Consider the following 12,559-nt stretch of genomic DNA (forward strand, 5'->3'; position numbering starts at 1 on the left):
TATCTAGATATCTTACCGCACTATACAACTGTTTCTGTATCTAGATATCTTACCGCACTCTACAACTGTTTCTGTTACTAGATATCTTACCTCACTATATATTTTACCGCACCCAACAACTCTTTCCTCTATCTAGATGTTTTCCCAGTGTAAGACACTTCGGCGATATACTGATATCCAAGAACCGATTCTACTGTAATCTTTCTTGCATGACAAAACTTTTATTTGCGCTGATAAATTATAACGGAACAAGCATGGAATGATATCAATATTTTTAATGAAAAACATAACTGAACGAATTGTCATAAGCATCCTGATCGCTGCACATGTTTCAATGATGCTCAGCCGCTTGGTTTATATGACATGGTCTCCGGAACGTCTGTGCGTTTTCGAGTATCCACTTTGTCATAACTACAGAAATAAACATATAGGATATAGTAGAGAGTTTATAAAATCATAAAGTTATCTAATATATGAAATCGAAGTTAAATATATTAGAAGTCAGATAGCAAAGATAATGACATTATCTTACATTTAAATTCACATTCAAAATAACAGAAGCATCGTCAATGATATTTTTTCTTTGGTATAGTTTCCTTGTGTCCCTGTGACCAGTGGAAGTAGGAAATATCAAAGACAGAGACAGCGACACCCAACTTCAAAGACAATCAACCACCGTGTGCCGTTATACAATGCATTTGATGTACATCAAAGGATCAAATTACCTGTGTATTCTGTTGCCTCTAGTTTTACTGAGATAGTGCAGGGGCGGGTATAACGTATAGAGAATGGGAGAGGCAAGGAATTGTTAAAAGCATTTACTCTAGTGCATTATCAATTGATTGCATGCTAAACTCTATTCACGTATAGAGGATATTTTTTAATTCTAATATTTACATTATTTACTCATTTTAAAGGTCCCTATTTTAAAGTGTATCAACGATGATTTAATCAGTAAGGTGGACATCCATTTTGATGTTGATCATTGACGTGTCAATGTCATAGTAACGTCATAATGGTCACATTTCTGGTGTCAATTATATCACTATAGTATTTTAGATAGTAATTGATTATTTTTAGCTTTTTTGTCACTTCTGATAGGTCAAAAACACGCCAAAAAACTCCTTCTAGAAAAAGTATATTGCACGGTTATTTTTAGATAATTTTATCGTCTACGTTACCAAAACGCTTCTTGTTTCAGGCGCTTTGAAACAAAAGCTTTGACGACATGAGTTCGAAGCGTAATCAGTAAATGTCACAGACGACGTCGACGGTTTCGATTTCTATCAAAGATGAAGATGACTTCCAGCTGATGACTATAGTTAAAACTTTTAAATTTTCAACTTAAATACGATATGAGAGTAGGAAAAATAGAATGACATTGATTAAGTATCTGGAGGCATTGAATGGTTAATACGTTTGATGTTTATTTTTGCAACGTTTTTTTTATTGAATGAAATACCAAGCATAAGAGAACGTATCTTTATGTCAATCTGTTGATATATATTTGACCTCGAAGTGGATTATTACAACGGAGAAGGAACTATACATTTGACTGTGTCCTGACCACGGAACTACAAGTGTAATGGTGTACACGTATGCATGTACCGGGTGCATATAATCAAAGCGTTAAGTTCAAAAATTGATGCTGTTTTCATATGTTGTTTTTAAATTTAGCATGATAAAAAAAATATTACTATCATCATGAAGCAGAATTTACAATGTGATGCTTATTGAGATTCACACTCATTTTTTAAAAGATGTAAAAAAATCCAGAAAAATAAAAAAAAATACTATATTGCATTTTGATTTCAGTCAATACATTGTTATATCGACCTCATCAAATTCTATATTTGTATAATAATTCCATTTGCTCGGGACTGACACTATATAACCTTACCAACCAAAACCTGCTTACTGGAATGAAAACCCTAATTGTTCTATGTTATTCCTAACACTTTTTATAATTATGATTTTAAAATGTTGAATATCCTACAGATGTAACACAATGATTAAATTATAGAAAGTTTAATGATGATATGATTTTAGGTTTATTTCCATGGACTTATTTCTTTTACCGCGAATCACGTCGGGGTTCTGATGATGTCGGAAATACTTATAACGTCACGAGAAAAGGCTCCACTGACTGGGGCAGCAGGGAATTGGATTTAGTAATAGCGATAGCAGTGTAAATTACAGATTGGCTGAAAATAACAGAATACGGAAACATAAGTATTAAATTGTCTTTTGGGGGATTAATGGTCCTATAATTCTCCCAGGATTGCAGACATTTTTTTAATTATTCAATTTGTGTACAATTCTTGTATAATTATAAGACCATAAATCCCCAATAAGGCTATTTAATGCTTTAATATAGTAAATATGGCAAGCAAATGTAAATCATAATATCCGAGTCCTTTATTGGCATAGTCAATAATATATGTATTTCTCATATCAAATTCATAATATGTTATTAGAATTACTATTAAAATGCATCGTATATTTAAAAGCAGTAAGCAATACAAATTAGTTGTAAGGTAGTTCGTAAATCGTGTTATTACACAATTATTTATAATTACATCGATATAAAAAAATTAATGTTTATAATATAAAGCCTTATACAGTTTTATCCATTCTTTATATCGGTCTCTCTCTGTTGATTTTATTTGATGTGATATCTAAATATGATTTTAGAAACATTCATAAACTTTGCTGTATCTATAAATCACTCTGATTTATATCATAATTCAATTTACATGAGTTAACCACCATTATAGAACGAATGCTGAAGCATGAAGACACGTGGTTTTTAAAGAAGATCGGTCGCTTACTGCTACTGCTGGACGTTGGAATATTTTTGAAATAATGTGTAAATTTCCTATCTAGAAGTTTTATGGGTTTTTTAAAGCATTTGTTCCTCTGATATTGTTATCCATCTTGTTTTTGATTCAAGACAATAAAATCAGACCTACATCGTCGCTACAGCAAGCAACTGTTATCATCGTAGTTCAAACGACATTAAAATATGCTCCCGAACAGTTTTTTATGTTACTTGGAAATATTTATCTCAATACAATAAAAAAAAACTAATTCACTTAAATCGACGTGATCATTTAAAACTCGGTTTATTATTCATTGATGTATATGTGACTCAAAGAACTTCTCAGATTCAAAACAGATTAGATCTTTTGTGATAAAAATGCACAGATTATGGCAGAAAATAAATGTTAACTGGAAAATTTTCTAAGCGATGTTTTTTTTCCAAAATCTGTCAGTAAAAGGAACATACCATTGCCTATTATGGTAATAAATGTATCAATTTTGTTTATGTTTCTAAATAATGTGATTGTGTCGACAAACAAACATTTGTTGACCGATATATATCATGTATATCTACTTGTGTTACATGTATGTCTTTCAATAGAATCGTCAAGCACTGATTATGAGATGCAAAATGAACTTCCACAACATCCCATACTGGCAACGTACAAAACTTAATGGTAATCATGTTTCATATTTAGCTCATTTTGCGCTAGAAATTATGAGTCATAAAATCATAAAATATGAATGCACCAATTGCATTTTCAGTAGGTTTTAATACAGAGCTATACTTTTGCTATAACTTCATCATATTTATCCCCCGCTTTTCTCCGAAACGGGGAATATTAATTTGGGTTTGTCCGTCTGTCTGTCTGTCCGTCTGTCTGTAACACTTCGTTTCCTTGTAATAACTGTAACAAATGTAAACCGATTTTCTTCAAACTTGGTGACAAAATTAAATGCCTTAAGGGCTCAGCCATGTTCGATCGCGACTTTCAACGGATCTTATTTAGCGGAGTTATGGCCCTTTGAATTACTAAAAAAGTCAGTTCCTGCCACTTCCGTACAATAACTGTTATAAATATTAACCGGTTTTCTTCAAACTTGGTAACAAAGTTAAATGTCTGAAGGGCTCGGCCAAGTTCGATCGCCACTTGCGACGGACCTTATTTAGCAGAGTTGTGGCCCTTTGATTTAATAAAAAAAAGTCATTTTCTGCCATTTCTCTGCAATAACTCTATAATAAATATTAACCGATTTTCTTCAAACTTGGTAACAAGTTCAAATGCCTTAAGGACTTGTCCAAGTTCGATTGGCCAACAATATGTAGTTGAGTTATGGCCCTTTGATGTACTAAAAACGTCATTTTCTGCCATTCCTTGCGCAATAACTGTAACAAATATAAACCGATTTTCTTAAAAGTTAGTATCAAAGTTAAGGATGTATTCTTTTGAGGTTTCAGTCCCGTTGAAGTCTCGTTTCGACATAGATCAAAGAAGTTATGAGATTTTTAAATAAAATCTATCAATATATGTAGCAAGTTGCCAGTTGCAAATTTTGTCAAAAAAATTCATTTCTATTTTTCGTAGATTTTTTATACGGGGATTTTAAAAAATGGCCCATTTGGAGGCCATTTTGAAATTTTGTCTTTTTTGGGTTTGAGTAGAGCCAAAGTTTTACCATTTTTTACTGAAAATGTTTTTACTTAAATCATCACTGCGCCAGTATTTTTAGCGGTATCAAGCTAGTTTTTGCATATCAAACACCTCATTAGGAAATTATGGTTTTAATCACTTGTGTATATGGTCAAAAAGGCAAAATTCCCATAAAATCCAATATTTTGTCAACTAGGTATCTTTGAGTGACTACAGCTCAAAAACGAGCACACGGACATATGTTTTTTCTTCCATTTTCTTTTATGGCATGAAAATTTTGACTTCTCAGAGGAGTGCATCCTTAAATGCCTTAAGAGCTCAACCAAGTTTAATAGTCACTTTCAGCGGACATTATATTTACACATCTTACTTCCGAATAAGATTTCAGTTTATTTTTTCATGTTTCGACCAAGGTTAAACCTAACCTCAATAATGTTTACCTATACAATATGTCCTGAAAGCGAGGGATGGAAATTCCACTAATTTGCTTGTTTCTCTAAATTTCATTGCATAAAAATATGTATATCTTTAAGGTCAGAAATGAGTTAATGACTAATAAACGCTGACACATATACGAGCATCGTCCTACGAACGCAAGACTTGATAATGTATATATAATACGAACCCAAGACTTTGACCCCGGATAAACGTATACTTACTCCATTTTGACCCAAGAACGACCGGGCAGGCTGCGTGGTTGGATCTGACATCAAGTTCCCCACTTGGAAGGAGGTTATACCAGAAAACAGCAGACCCCTGTGATGAGACCAGTATTAACAGAATAAGGATGATCCGCACTCGAGAAGAGGATCATGAGGTTGTAACAAAAATACTACATATTGTTGTTTAGAAATTATAAAGGTATATTTAAGGAATTATTTTTATTGTTTGTTGTTTACTGGTACCCGTTGTGTAAAATGCATTTTTTGAACAGATATTTTTAATGACGCGTGTAAGCGCATCATGTTGAGATATCTGTACAAAAAATGCAGTTTACACACCAGTAAACAACAAACAATAAAATTCATTCCTTATATTTATATTTCGATCGACCATTTCATTTAAGATTAAGTGTTAAGTAAAACTCTGTTTTTTTCAATGTTATACGATTGTTGGAACAGCCGGTCAATTGATGGAATTCTGGAACAACTGGCTTTAATTTGGCGGGAAATGTTGTCAAATTCAGAGAGTACACAAAATATAGTTCAACATAAACTTAATCATTTTTCATCCTATTTATGCAATATTTGTCAATAATGTTTTTGCTGATATATCATACATTACATTCATACATGTACATGCAATATTTTGAAGATTTGTCATACAGATAGAGTAGGCCTAATCGGATGCGCATTCACACTACTTGCGGAAGTCAGTGTTCCGGTGTGTGTACCCACCGTGTTTACGCAGTCGGTAAAGTTATATAGCAAAGAGTACTGCAACTGCCCCACATACTGACGGATAATTACTGCCGGATACACTTGTGCTTTATCCGTCAATACGAAATGCTTTATCCGTCAATACGATAACGTGAATTTGTTCCACATCTGACGGAACATTTCTAACTTGACCCCGAACTTTAACCTTAAGGTGAATGAACCGTCATTTAGTCCCTCTAAAAGGTGACGTCACATTCACCGGAATGACATCATTTTTACGATATCGAAAATCTCATATGGCGGTGTCGTCTTTTTCTTGGCTCATGGTAAAGGTATGTACTGTAAAGTAACTCTTTGATGGGTAATTATTGTTTTTCAGGCTTTTCACATTGTTTAAGTGATATTACACACTGAATAGTATTACTATTACTGTTTGGGAATGCGCTTATATATTTATCACGGTAGTAAAAAGGAGAACACTCTCTTTCAGTTTTGTGAATGAATCTTTTCCTGCGCATCAAAGAAGCTTCTTGCTTTGAGCAAAACCAAGTAAATGCCTCGTCATCTCGGCTTTCCTAAGTCACGCACCAAAATAAAATTTGCATTGTTAGATACTAACCGTGTATTCTCTATTTATATGACCAAAATGACACAAATTACATAAGTGTCAGATTGATATGATTCAAAGTATGAAAAGTATTGTTAACTTACTTTAACTGGTGGTACTCTCAGGTTGAGCTTTGGAAACACTGTAGCACCTCCAGCTTCTACTGAACTGAGCTAAACAAAGTATAAACGACCATCACGTTTTGATGATTGAACACACAAAGCTGTTAAAATAGTAAAATATGAGACGGTGATTTCCGTTTCATTTTTTCTTTAAGAAAGAACTGTAATGTTACACTGACATGACCTTGTATAACACTAGTTTAATGATTAACGTCAAATAAATTCGATCAAATGCAAGGAATAAAATATACCTAAATAGAGATGCTAGTTATTCATTTCATTTTAGAAATATCCATTTTTTTATAATTAATACATTATTTATTTTCTATGATGATTATTTTGAATCATGTCGTACTATCACATTGGCAACTCCGCGATGCAAAGAGCGGCAGTTCAACAACGCGTCAAGCTAAGAACAATTACACGCCAAGCAAGGAAAAAATAACGCGCTAAGCAAAGAATGATTAGTCGCTAAGCAAACAACGATAACGTACCAACCAAAGTGTGCAAACGCGCCAAGCAAACAACGATAACGTACCAACCAAACAACGATAACGTACCAACCAAAGTGTGCAAACGCGCCAAGCAAACAACGATAATTTGTTAAGCAAAGAACAATAACGCGCCAAGCAAACAACGATAACGTGCCAAGCAAACAACAATAACGTGCCAAGCAAAAACCCATAACACGCCAAGCAAACAACGATAACGCGCCAAGCAAACAACAATAACGTGCTAAGCAAACAACGATAAGGCGCCAAGCAAAGAACAATAACACGCCAAGCACAGAACGATAACGCGCCAAGAAAAAAAGCGATAACGCGCCAAACAAAGAACGACAACACGCCAAGCAAAAAACAATAAAACGCCAAGCATAAAACATAAGATAGCCCATGGACAACTAGACTAGTGTTTTTACCATCGTCTTAATCATTAAAGTTACTGTGCCGCTGACGATCACAAACGCAGTATTAAACAGAACAATTCTGGACTATCTTATTTTTCTTTCATTCTGAGTATTAGGAACCTTTCTTCACCAGACCTACACCAACCAAAATATATTTACCGTTTTTGTTAAATAAATGCGTTAAAACTTTTCACTTACATAGAACATCCAGGTAGCGATTCTGTCTCCAAACAGGCCTTTCTCGGGATGTTTCTTCTTTCTTTTCTATCGATGTTAACAAAACGTTAAAATTAACAAATATCATTTTGACGATTTGAATTTACACATGGACCTAAATACAATGATTGAAAGGAGATTAGCTTTATTTTCATTGGATTTGATTGTAATTAGCCAACCCATTAGATAAATGATCTAAAATGAGACATCTATTTTTAATGGACTGATTCAGAAGGAATGATACTCACATCTATGGCGTCATAGTGCGTTATGTAATGACCTCCGAGGCCATAGTTCACTACCTGTAACCACCAATATTACGTCATCGTATCGTTAATTGTCTATCATCTAGTGTCATGTATATATAATAAGAATTTAAATGGCACAAAAGTGTTAAGTATTCATTTAAACACCACAACATTGAAAACGTGACACCAATAAACGATAATAAATTAATGATGTTTACACATCGTAATTGTTACGGCATCAATATTCCGTCAACGTGGTCTTGTTATCATCTTGTAAACAATAATCAATCAAGAATGAGAATTGGAGAAATTAACAATTATTTATATCGCCATGTACTTACTTGAAGTCTTTCTGTTGTAAGCGTTTTATTTTGAAGACTTGTATCAAAACCTGTTATAAGTCCAACTCTTCTGCTTATCTTTATGGATATAGGTGTTTTAAATTTTATCCAAGCACTGACAAAATAATTAGCAATACAATAATACAATTAAACCATCATCTTGAAATTAAAATATCTAGAAATAGAAATGATTTTCTAACTTACGAATATAGTATCAAATCTGATGTCAAATGCAGACGATGCTAAGCCAAGATAATTTCTGAGTAAATCATCTGTTTACCTGACAAAAAACACATGCTCTGTCTATATGGTTATAAACAATACAGGTAAGGTTAATTCATTTGTTAACTAACGTTTCGCTGATCCGGACGGGTACTCGTAATCCTCCTATGACTTCCGAGGGTTCCAACTACAACAGGCATTGAAACAGACTAGTTGACAAATGTATTAGGCTAATCCAAACCTGATAAGGCTGACTGTTTACATAGTTATTTGGATTGAAGTTACAGACACAGATCTATGTCAGGCAATTAATAGTTATAGTTAATAGTTATTTATACATGCTTCGTGTTACGTTGATACATACATCAAGTTGACACTAATTAACATATATCGACATTACACATGCGTATCTCAGTTAGATGAATGCACACAATTAATAAAGTCCCAGTGCGTCTCCGACACAACAATTCAAAGTGTAACAGCTGTAACATCAAGACATCTATATCGATTACCTTCGCATTTTTTCTGTGTTATTCTATGTAAACAACGAAGGTTCATTTCGCTTTGGAACAAGTTCCTTTTATAAGAGTTGACAAATCATCTTTTGTAGTGAGACACCGTTTGGTAATGTTTTAACTATTAATTTAAATGTTACATTTAACAAGGTGACCGTTATTTCATACCAATTCGTTATCTTATTTGTTGTGTGTAATTTCGGAATGCCTTGGTTTATAACATCTTATATTTCTTAGTTGTTGGTGTCTTTGTACAACCAATCTGACAAATGTTTGTAGTTTTGTGTGGTAGTTATGTACATAATTATATGAATGCATTGGTGGCCATTAGTACATCAACAGATATTTTCGAAAATGGATATTAAATGATTAGCCATTCATTATTTCAGCAAAAAATTAACTTAACGTATTAACTTCTCGTTTGTTATTTGTTTTTGTTTATATCAATAGTTGTAACAGTATATTTACGAAATGCTGATGTTTCCATTAACACTTCAAATAAGATATTTTTATATAAAAATGTAACCATAATATTATGTCATAGATTCCAAATCATACATAAGATGTATTGAAACTGATAACAACTGGTTACCATTGTTTTACTTATGTTTTGTATCTCTAAAATTTCTTCATCGGAAATGACGTCATGGAATAGTGATATGCGTGGCACGTCACTGAGCACTTCCTCTTTCACTAGGTAATACGGGATCTGTGATTGTCTCTTGTAACAACGAAGAGTTGTATTCCTGTTGGACTGAAAGTAAATCAGCTAAATTATTCAGACTGCACGATACATACTCAGACACAAATCAATGACATATTCCAGCAAACTGAACCATTCCAATCAAACTAATACGAGACTTCATATATATTGATTACGACATGTTGAGAAAATTTGTAAAAACGAATATAAATAAACAGTGATAATAGTTGATTTTTTTTTTATTTAAACATATTTTATTGCAAAATGTGCAATGGGATTGGGCACAAGTTATACAACTTATATAAAGCCCGTTCCCAAAAAAATAAAACATTCAAATTACATAGACAAGATGGCATTTACAAGAAAAGATATACATAATATATAATGTTGTATTTGAGACAGAGAGAGAGAGGGAAAGAGTGAGGGAGAGCGAGAAAGAGAGAGATGGGGGAGGGAGAGGGCTATTTTATAATCAGTATGCTCCTTAAGGTGATAGTTTCACCTCCTAATATACTGTTATTTTAAAATCTACCCCTCCGATAAAGACGACAGAAGTTCTAAACCACTTTTCTTAACTTTCAACTTCTCAATATTCATATCATCCTTTCCTTCGTTTGTCTTTCTCCTGGTCACTCTAGGCTTCCTTTGAATATCGGAGGGATATCCAAATATAATTTACGTGTAAATACAAAACCAGGAAGATGTTGGGAGTAAAGCAGATATGGAAATATTTGATAACAATAGAAGGACGAAGTTAAAATCTATGAGTATCTTTGATATATTGCTGAGTGTGCATGAAGATTAATTCGTTTTCTTGTGTACTTATGTTCATATTTCCAAAAAGTAATAAATTGACAGAGAGTAGAACAAATGAGTTAAGCTGTCGAAAGAGAATGATTCTTTGGTCATTATATGAATTACAATTAAAAAAGAAATGCTGTGGATCTTCAACTGGGAAGCCGCAATGACATTTTTGATCTGTTACAATATTTGCTCTGAATAAATGCTTAACGTTGTATGTATAATGTTTAATTTACGGTCTCCAAAATAAAAAAATCGGGTACTACAGGTAAGACTTTGTTCCAGATAGCATGTTTAAAATTAGAGAATGACTCACTATGTCTGGTGTTTATAGGCCATAAACGAATGGTAGACGGGAAAAAAAGAAATATTTGAAGATTCAAGTCTATTATTAGGAAGTGCGTAATTTTCTGCATTACGAAGAAGGTGTTGGGTGTTATCAGCAACTATAGAAGGGAGGAGTGTTTGTAGATAAGTTGGGGTTAGCCCATGATGTCTTTTATAAAAGACTTGGAGTTTTCTGCGAGACCGCCTGTTAGATAAGGGCTCCCACTCAGTTTCACAGTAAATAGAGTTTCTGCTTGAGAACGATGGTAATCCCGTAACAATGCGACGTGCCTCTAATTGCAGTTTTTAGTTACCGTTGTGCCTACAGTCAATTCTACACAAGTCGCCTGATGGTCAGAGATATCACGATCTATATCAATAGTGTCCGCAAAGGTGTGACTACACGTGTCAGATAGAAGAATAACGTCAAGGAGTGTGTCGCACGTGCGCCCTATTCTAGTCGGTCTGTCTATTACATTCGTTAGGTGAAAGTGATTTATTATGCTTATGAAAGGATGATTTCTGTCTGCTGTAACAAATTTTACATTGATATCGCCTACAATGAGTATATGAGAAGTTTCGTTAAATGCTGATTCAAGGGAGAACCGGAAGGAATTCCAAAAGCGTGTATGCAATTTGAAGGTCTGTATACTGTGCAGAGAAGGTATCTTTTATTTGGAAACTGGATCTCAGTCCACACAACTTCACCAATGTGGAATTCTAAGTCGGTTCTACGACTAGTGCACAGGACATTGGAAGTATATACAATAATCCCCCCACCCGGAGTACCACGGTCTTTACGGAATATACCATACCCATCTAGAAGCATGTCGTCGTCTGCTATCGATATATCGAGGTGAGTCTCAGTAACACATATTATATCACAATCAGATGCTAAATTCTCTAGATATGCTAGCTTATTTCTAAGACTGCGAATGTTAAGATGAAATAAAGATATATCATTAAAATATGGGAGGGGCCTGGATTTGGATGAACATCGTTACAGGTGATCAACAATAACTGTATAATTAAGAAGAAGCATGGATTGTCGACGAGGGCAGATAAAGATAGCTGAACCACAAGTATTAGTTTGATAGCATAGTACTTTAAAATAGAACATATTCCACTTAATAATCTATGAATATTCATATGTAAAAGATACTGACTATGTGTTAAAACATAATGTGTACACATGTAAAAACAACCAATCGCCGCTCGATATGACTCTAGATCATTACCCATTATCAAAAACAAACACAGTTATATGTAGTGAGCGGTGAAAGGTCATGTTATATACAATATACAAAAATAATATGATTAATACACACTCAGCAGGCAAAGTAGCTACATATATATGGAAAAGAGAGAGAGAGAGAGGGGGGGAGAGAGGGGAGAGAGAGAGAAGGAGAGAGAGAGAGAGAGGTATAGAAAAAGGGAGATAACTGGGTATTTAAGGTTGTTTAAGAGTTTGGTTTGTTTAGTTTTACGTCCTATTAACAGCCAGGGTCATGTAAGGACGTGCCAGGTTTGTTGGTGGAGGAAAGCCGGAGTACCCGGAGAAAAACCACCGGCCAGCGGTCAGTACCTGGCAACTGCCCCACATGGGATTCGAACCCGCATCCCAGAGGTGGAGGGCTTGTGGTAATATGTTGGGACATCTTAACCACTCGGCCACCGCGGCCCCCCTGAGTAAGAG

General features: G+C 34.2%; 1 protein-coding gene across 2 annotated transcripts; it reads right to left on the reverse strand.

The window, feature by feature from the left end:
• Positions 1-313: 313 nt before the first annotated feature.
• Positions 314-9,492, reverse strand: LOC138316184 (prolyl 4-hydroxylase subunit alpha-1-like). 2 transcript variants are annotated; one of them, XM_069257750.1, is made up of 7 exons: positions 8,649-9,492; positions 8,296-8,410; positions 7,955-8,008; positions 7,689-7,754; positions 6,566-6,634; positions 5,135-5,231; positions 314-411 (listed from the first exon to the last, which is right to left on the reverse strand). In XM_069257750.1, the coding sequence occupies exons 4-7, from the start codon at positions 7,695-7,697 to the stop codon at positions 332-334; spliced, it is 255 nt and encodes an 84-aa protein (XP_069113851.1). In that variant the 5' UTR covers positions 7,698-7,754; positions 7,955-8,008; positions 8,296-8,410; positions 8,649-9,492; the 3' UTR covers positions 314-331. The 2 variants fall into 2 exon arrangements, with proteins under 2 accessions (XP_069113851.1, XP_069113850.1); XM_069257749.1 differs by having other exon boundaries at positions 8,296-9,492.
• Positions 9,493-12,559: the final 3,067 nt, after the last annotated feature.

This window comes from Argopecten irradians, chromosome 2 (assembly GCF_041381155.1).
Source record: "Argopecten irradians isolate NY chromosome 2, Ai_NY, whole genome shotgun sequence".
NCBI classification, from domain to species: domain Eukaryota; kingdom Metazoa; phylum Mollusca; class Bivalvia; order Pectinida; family Pectinidae; genus Argopecten; species Argopecten irradians.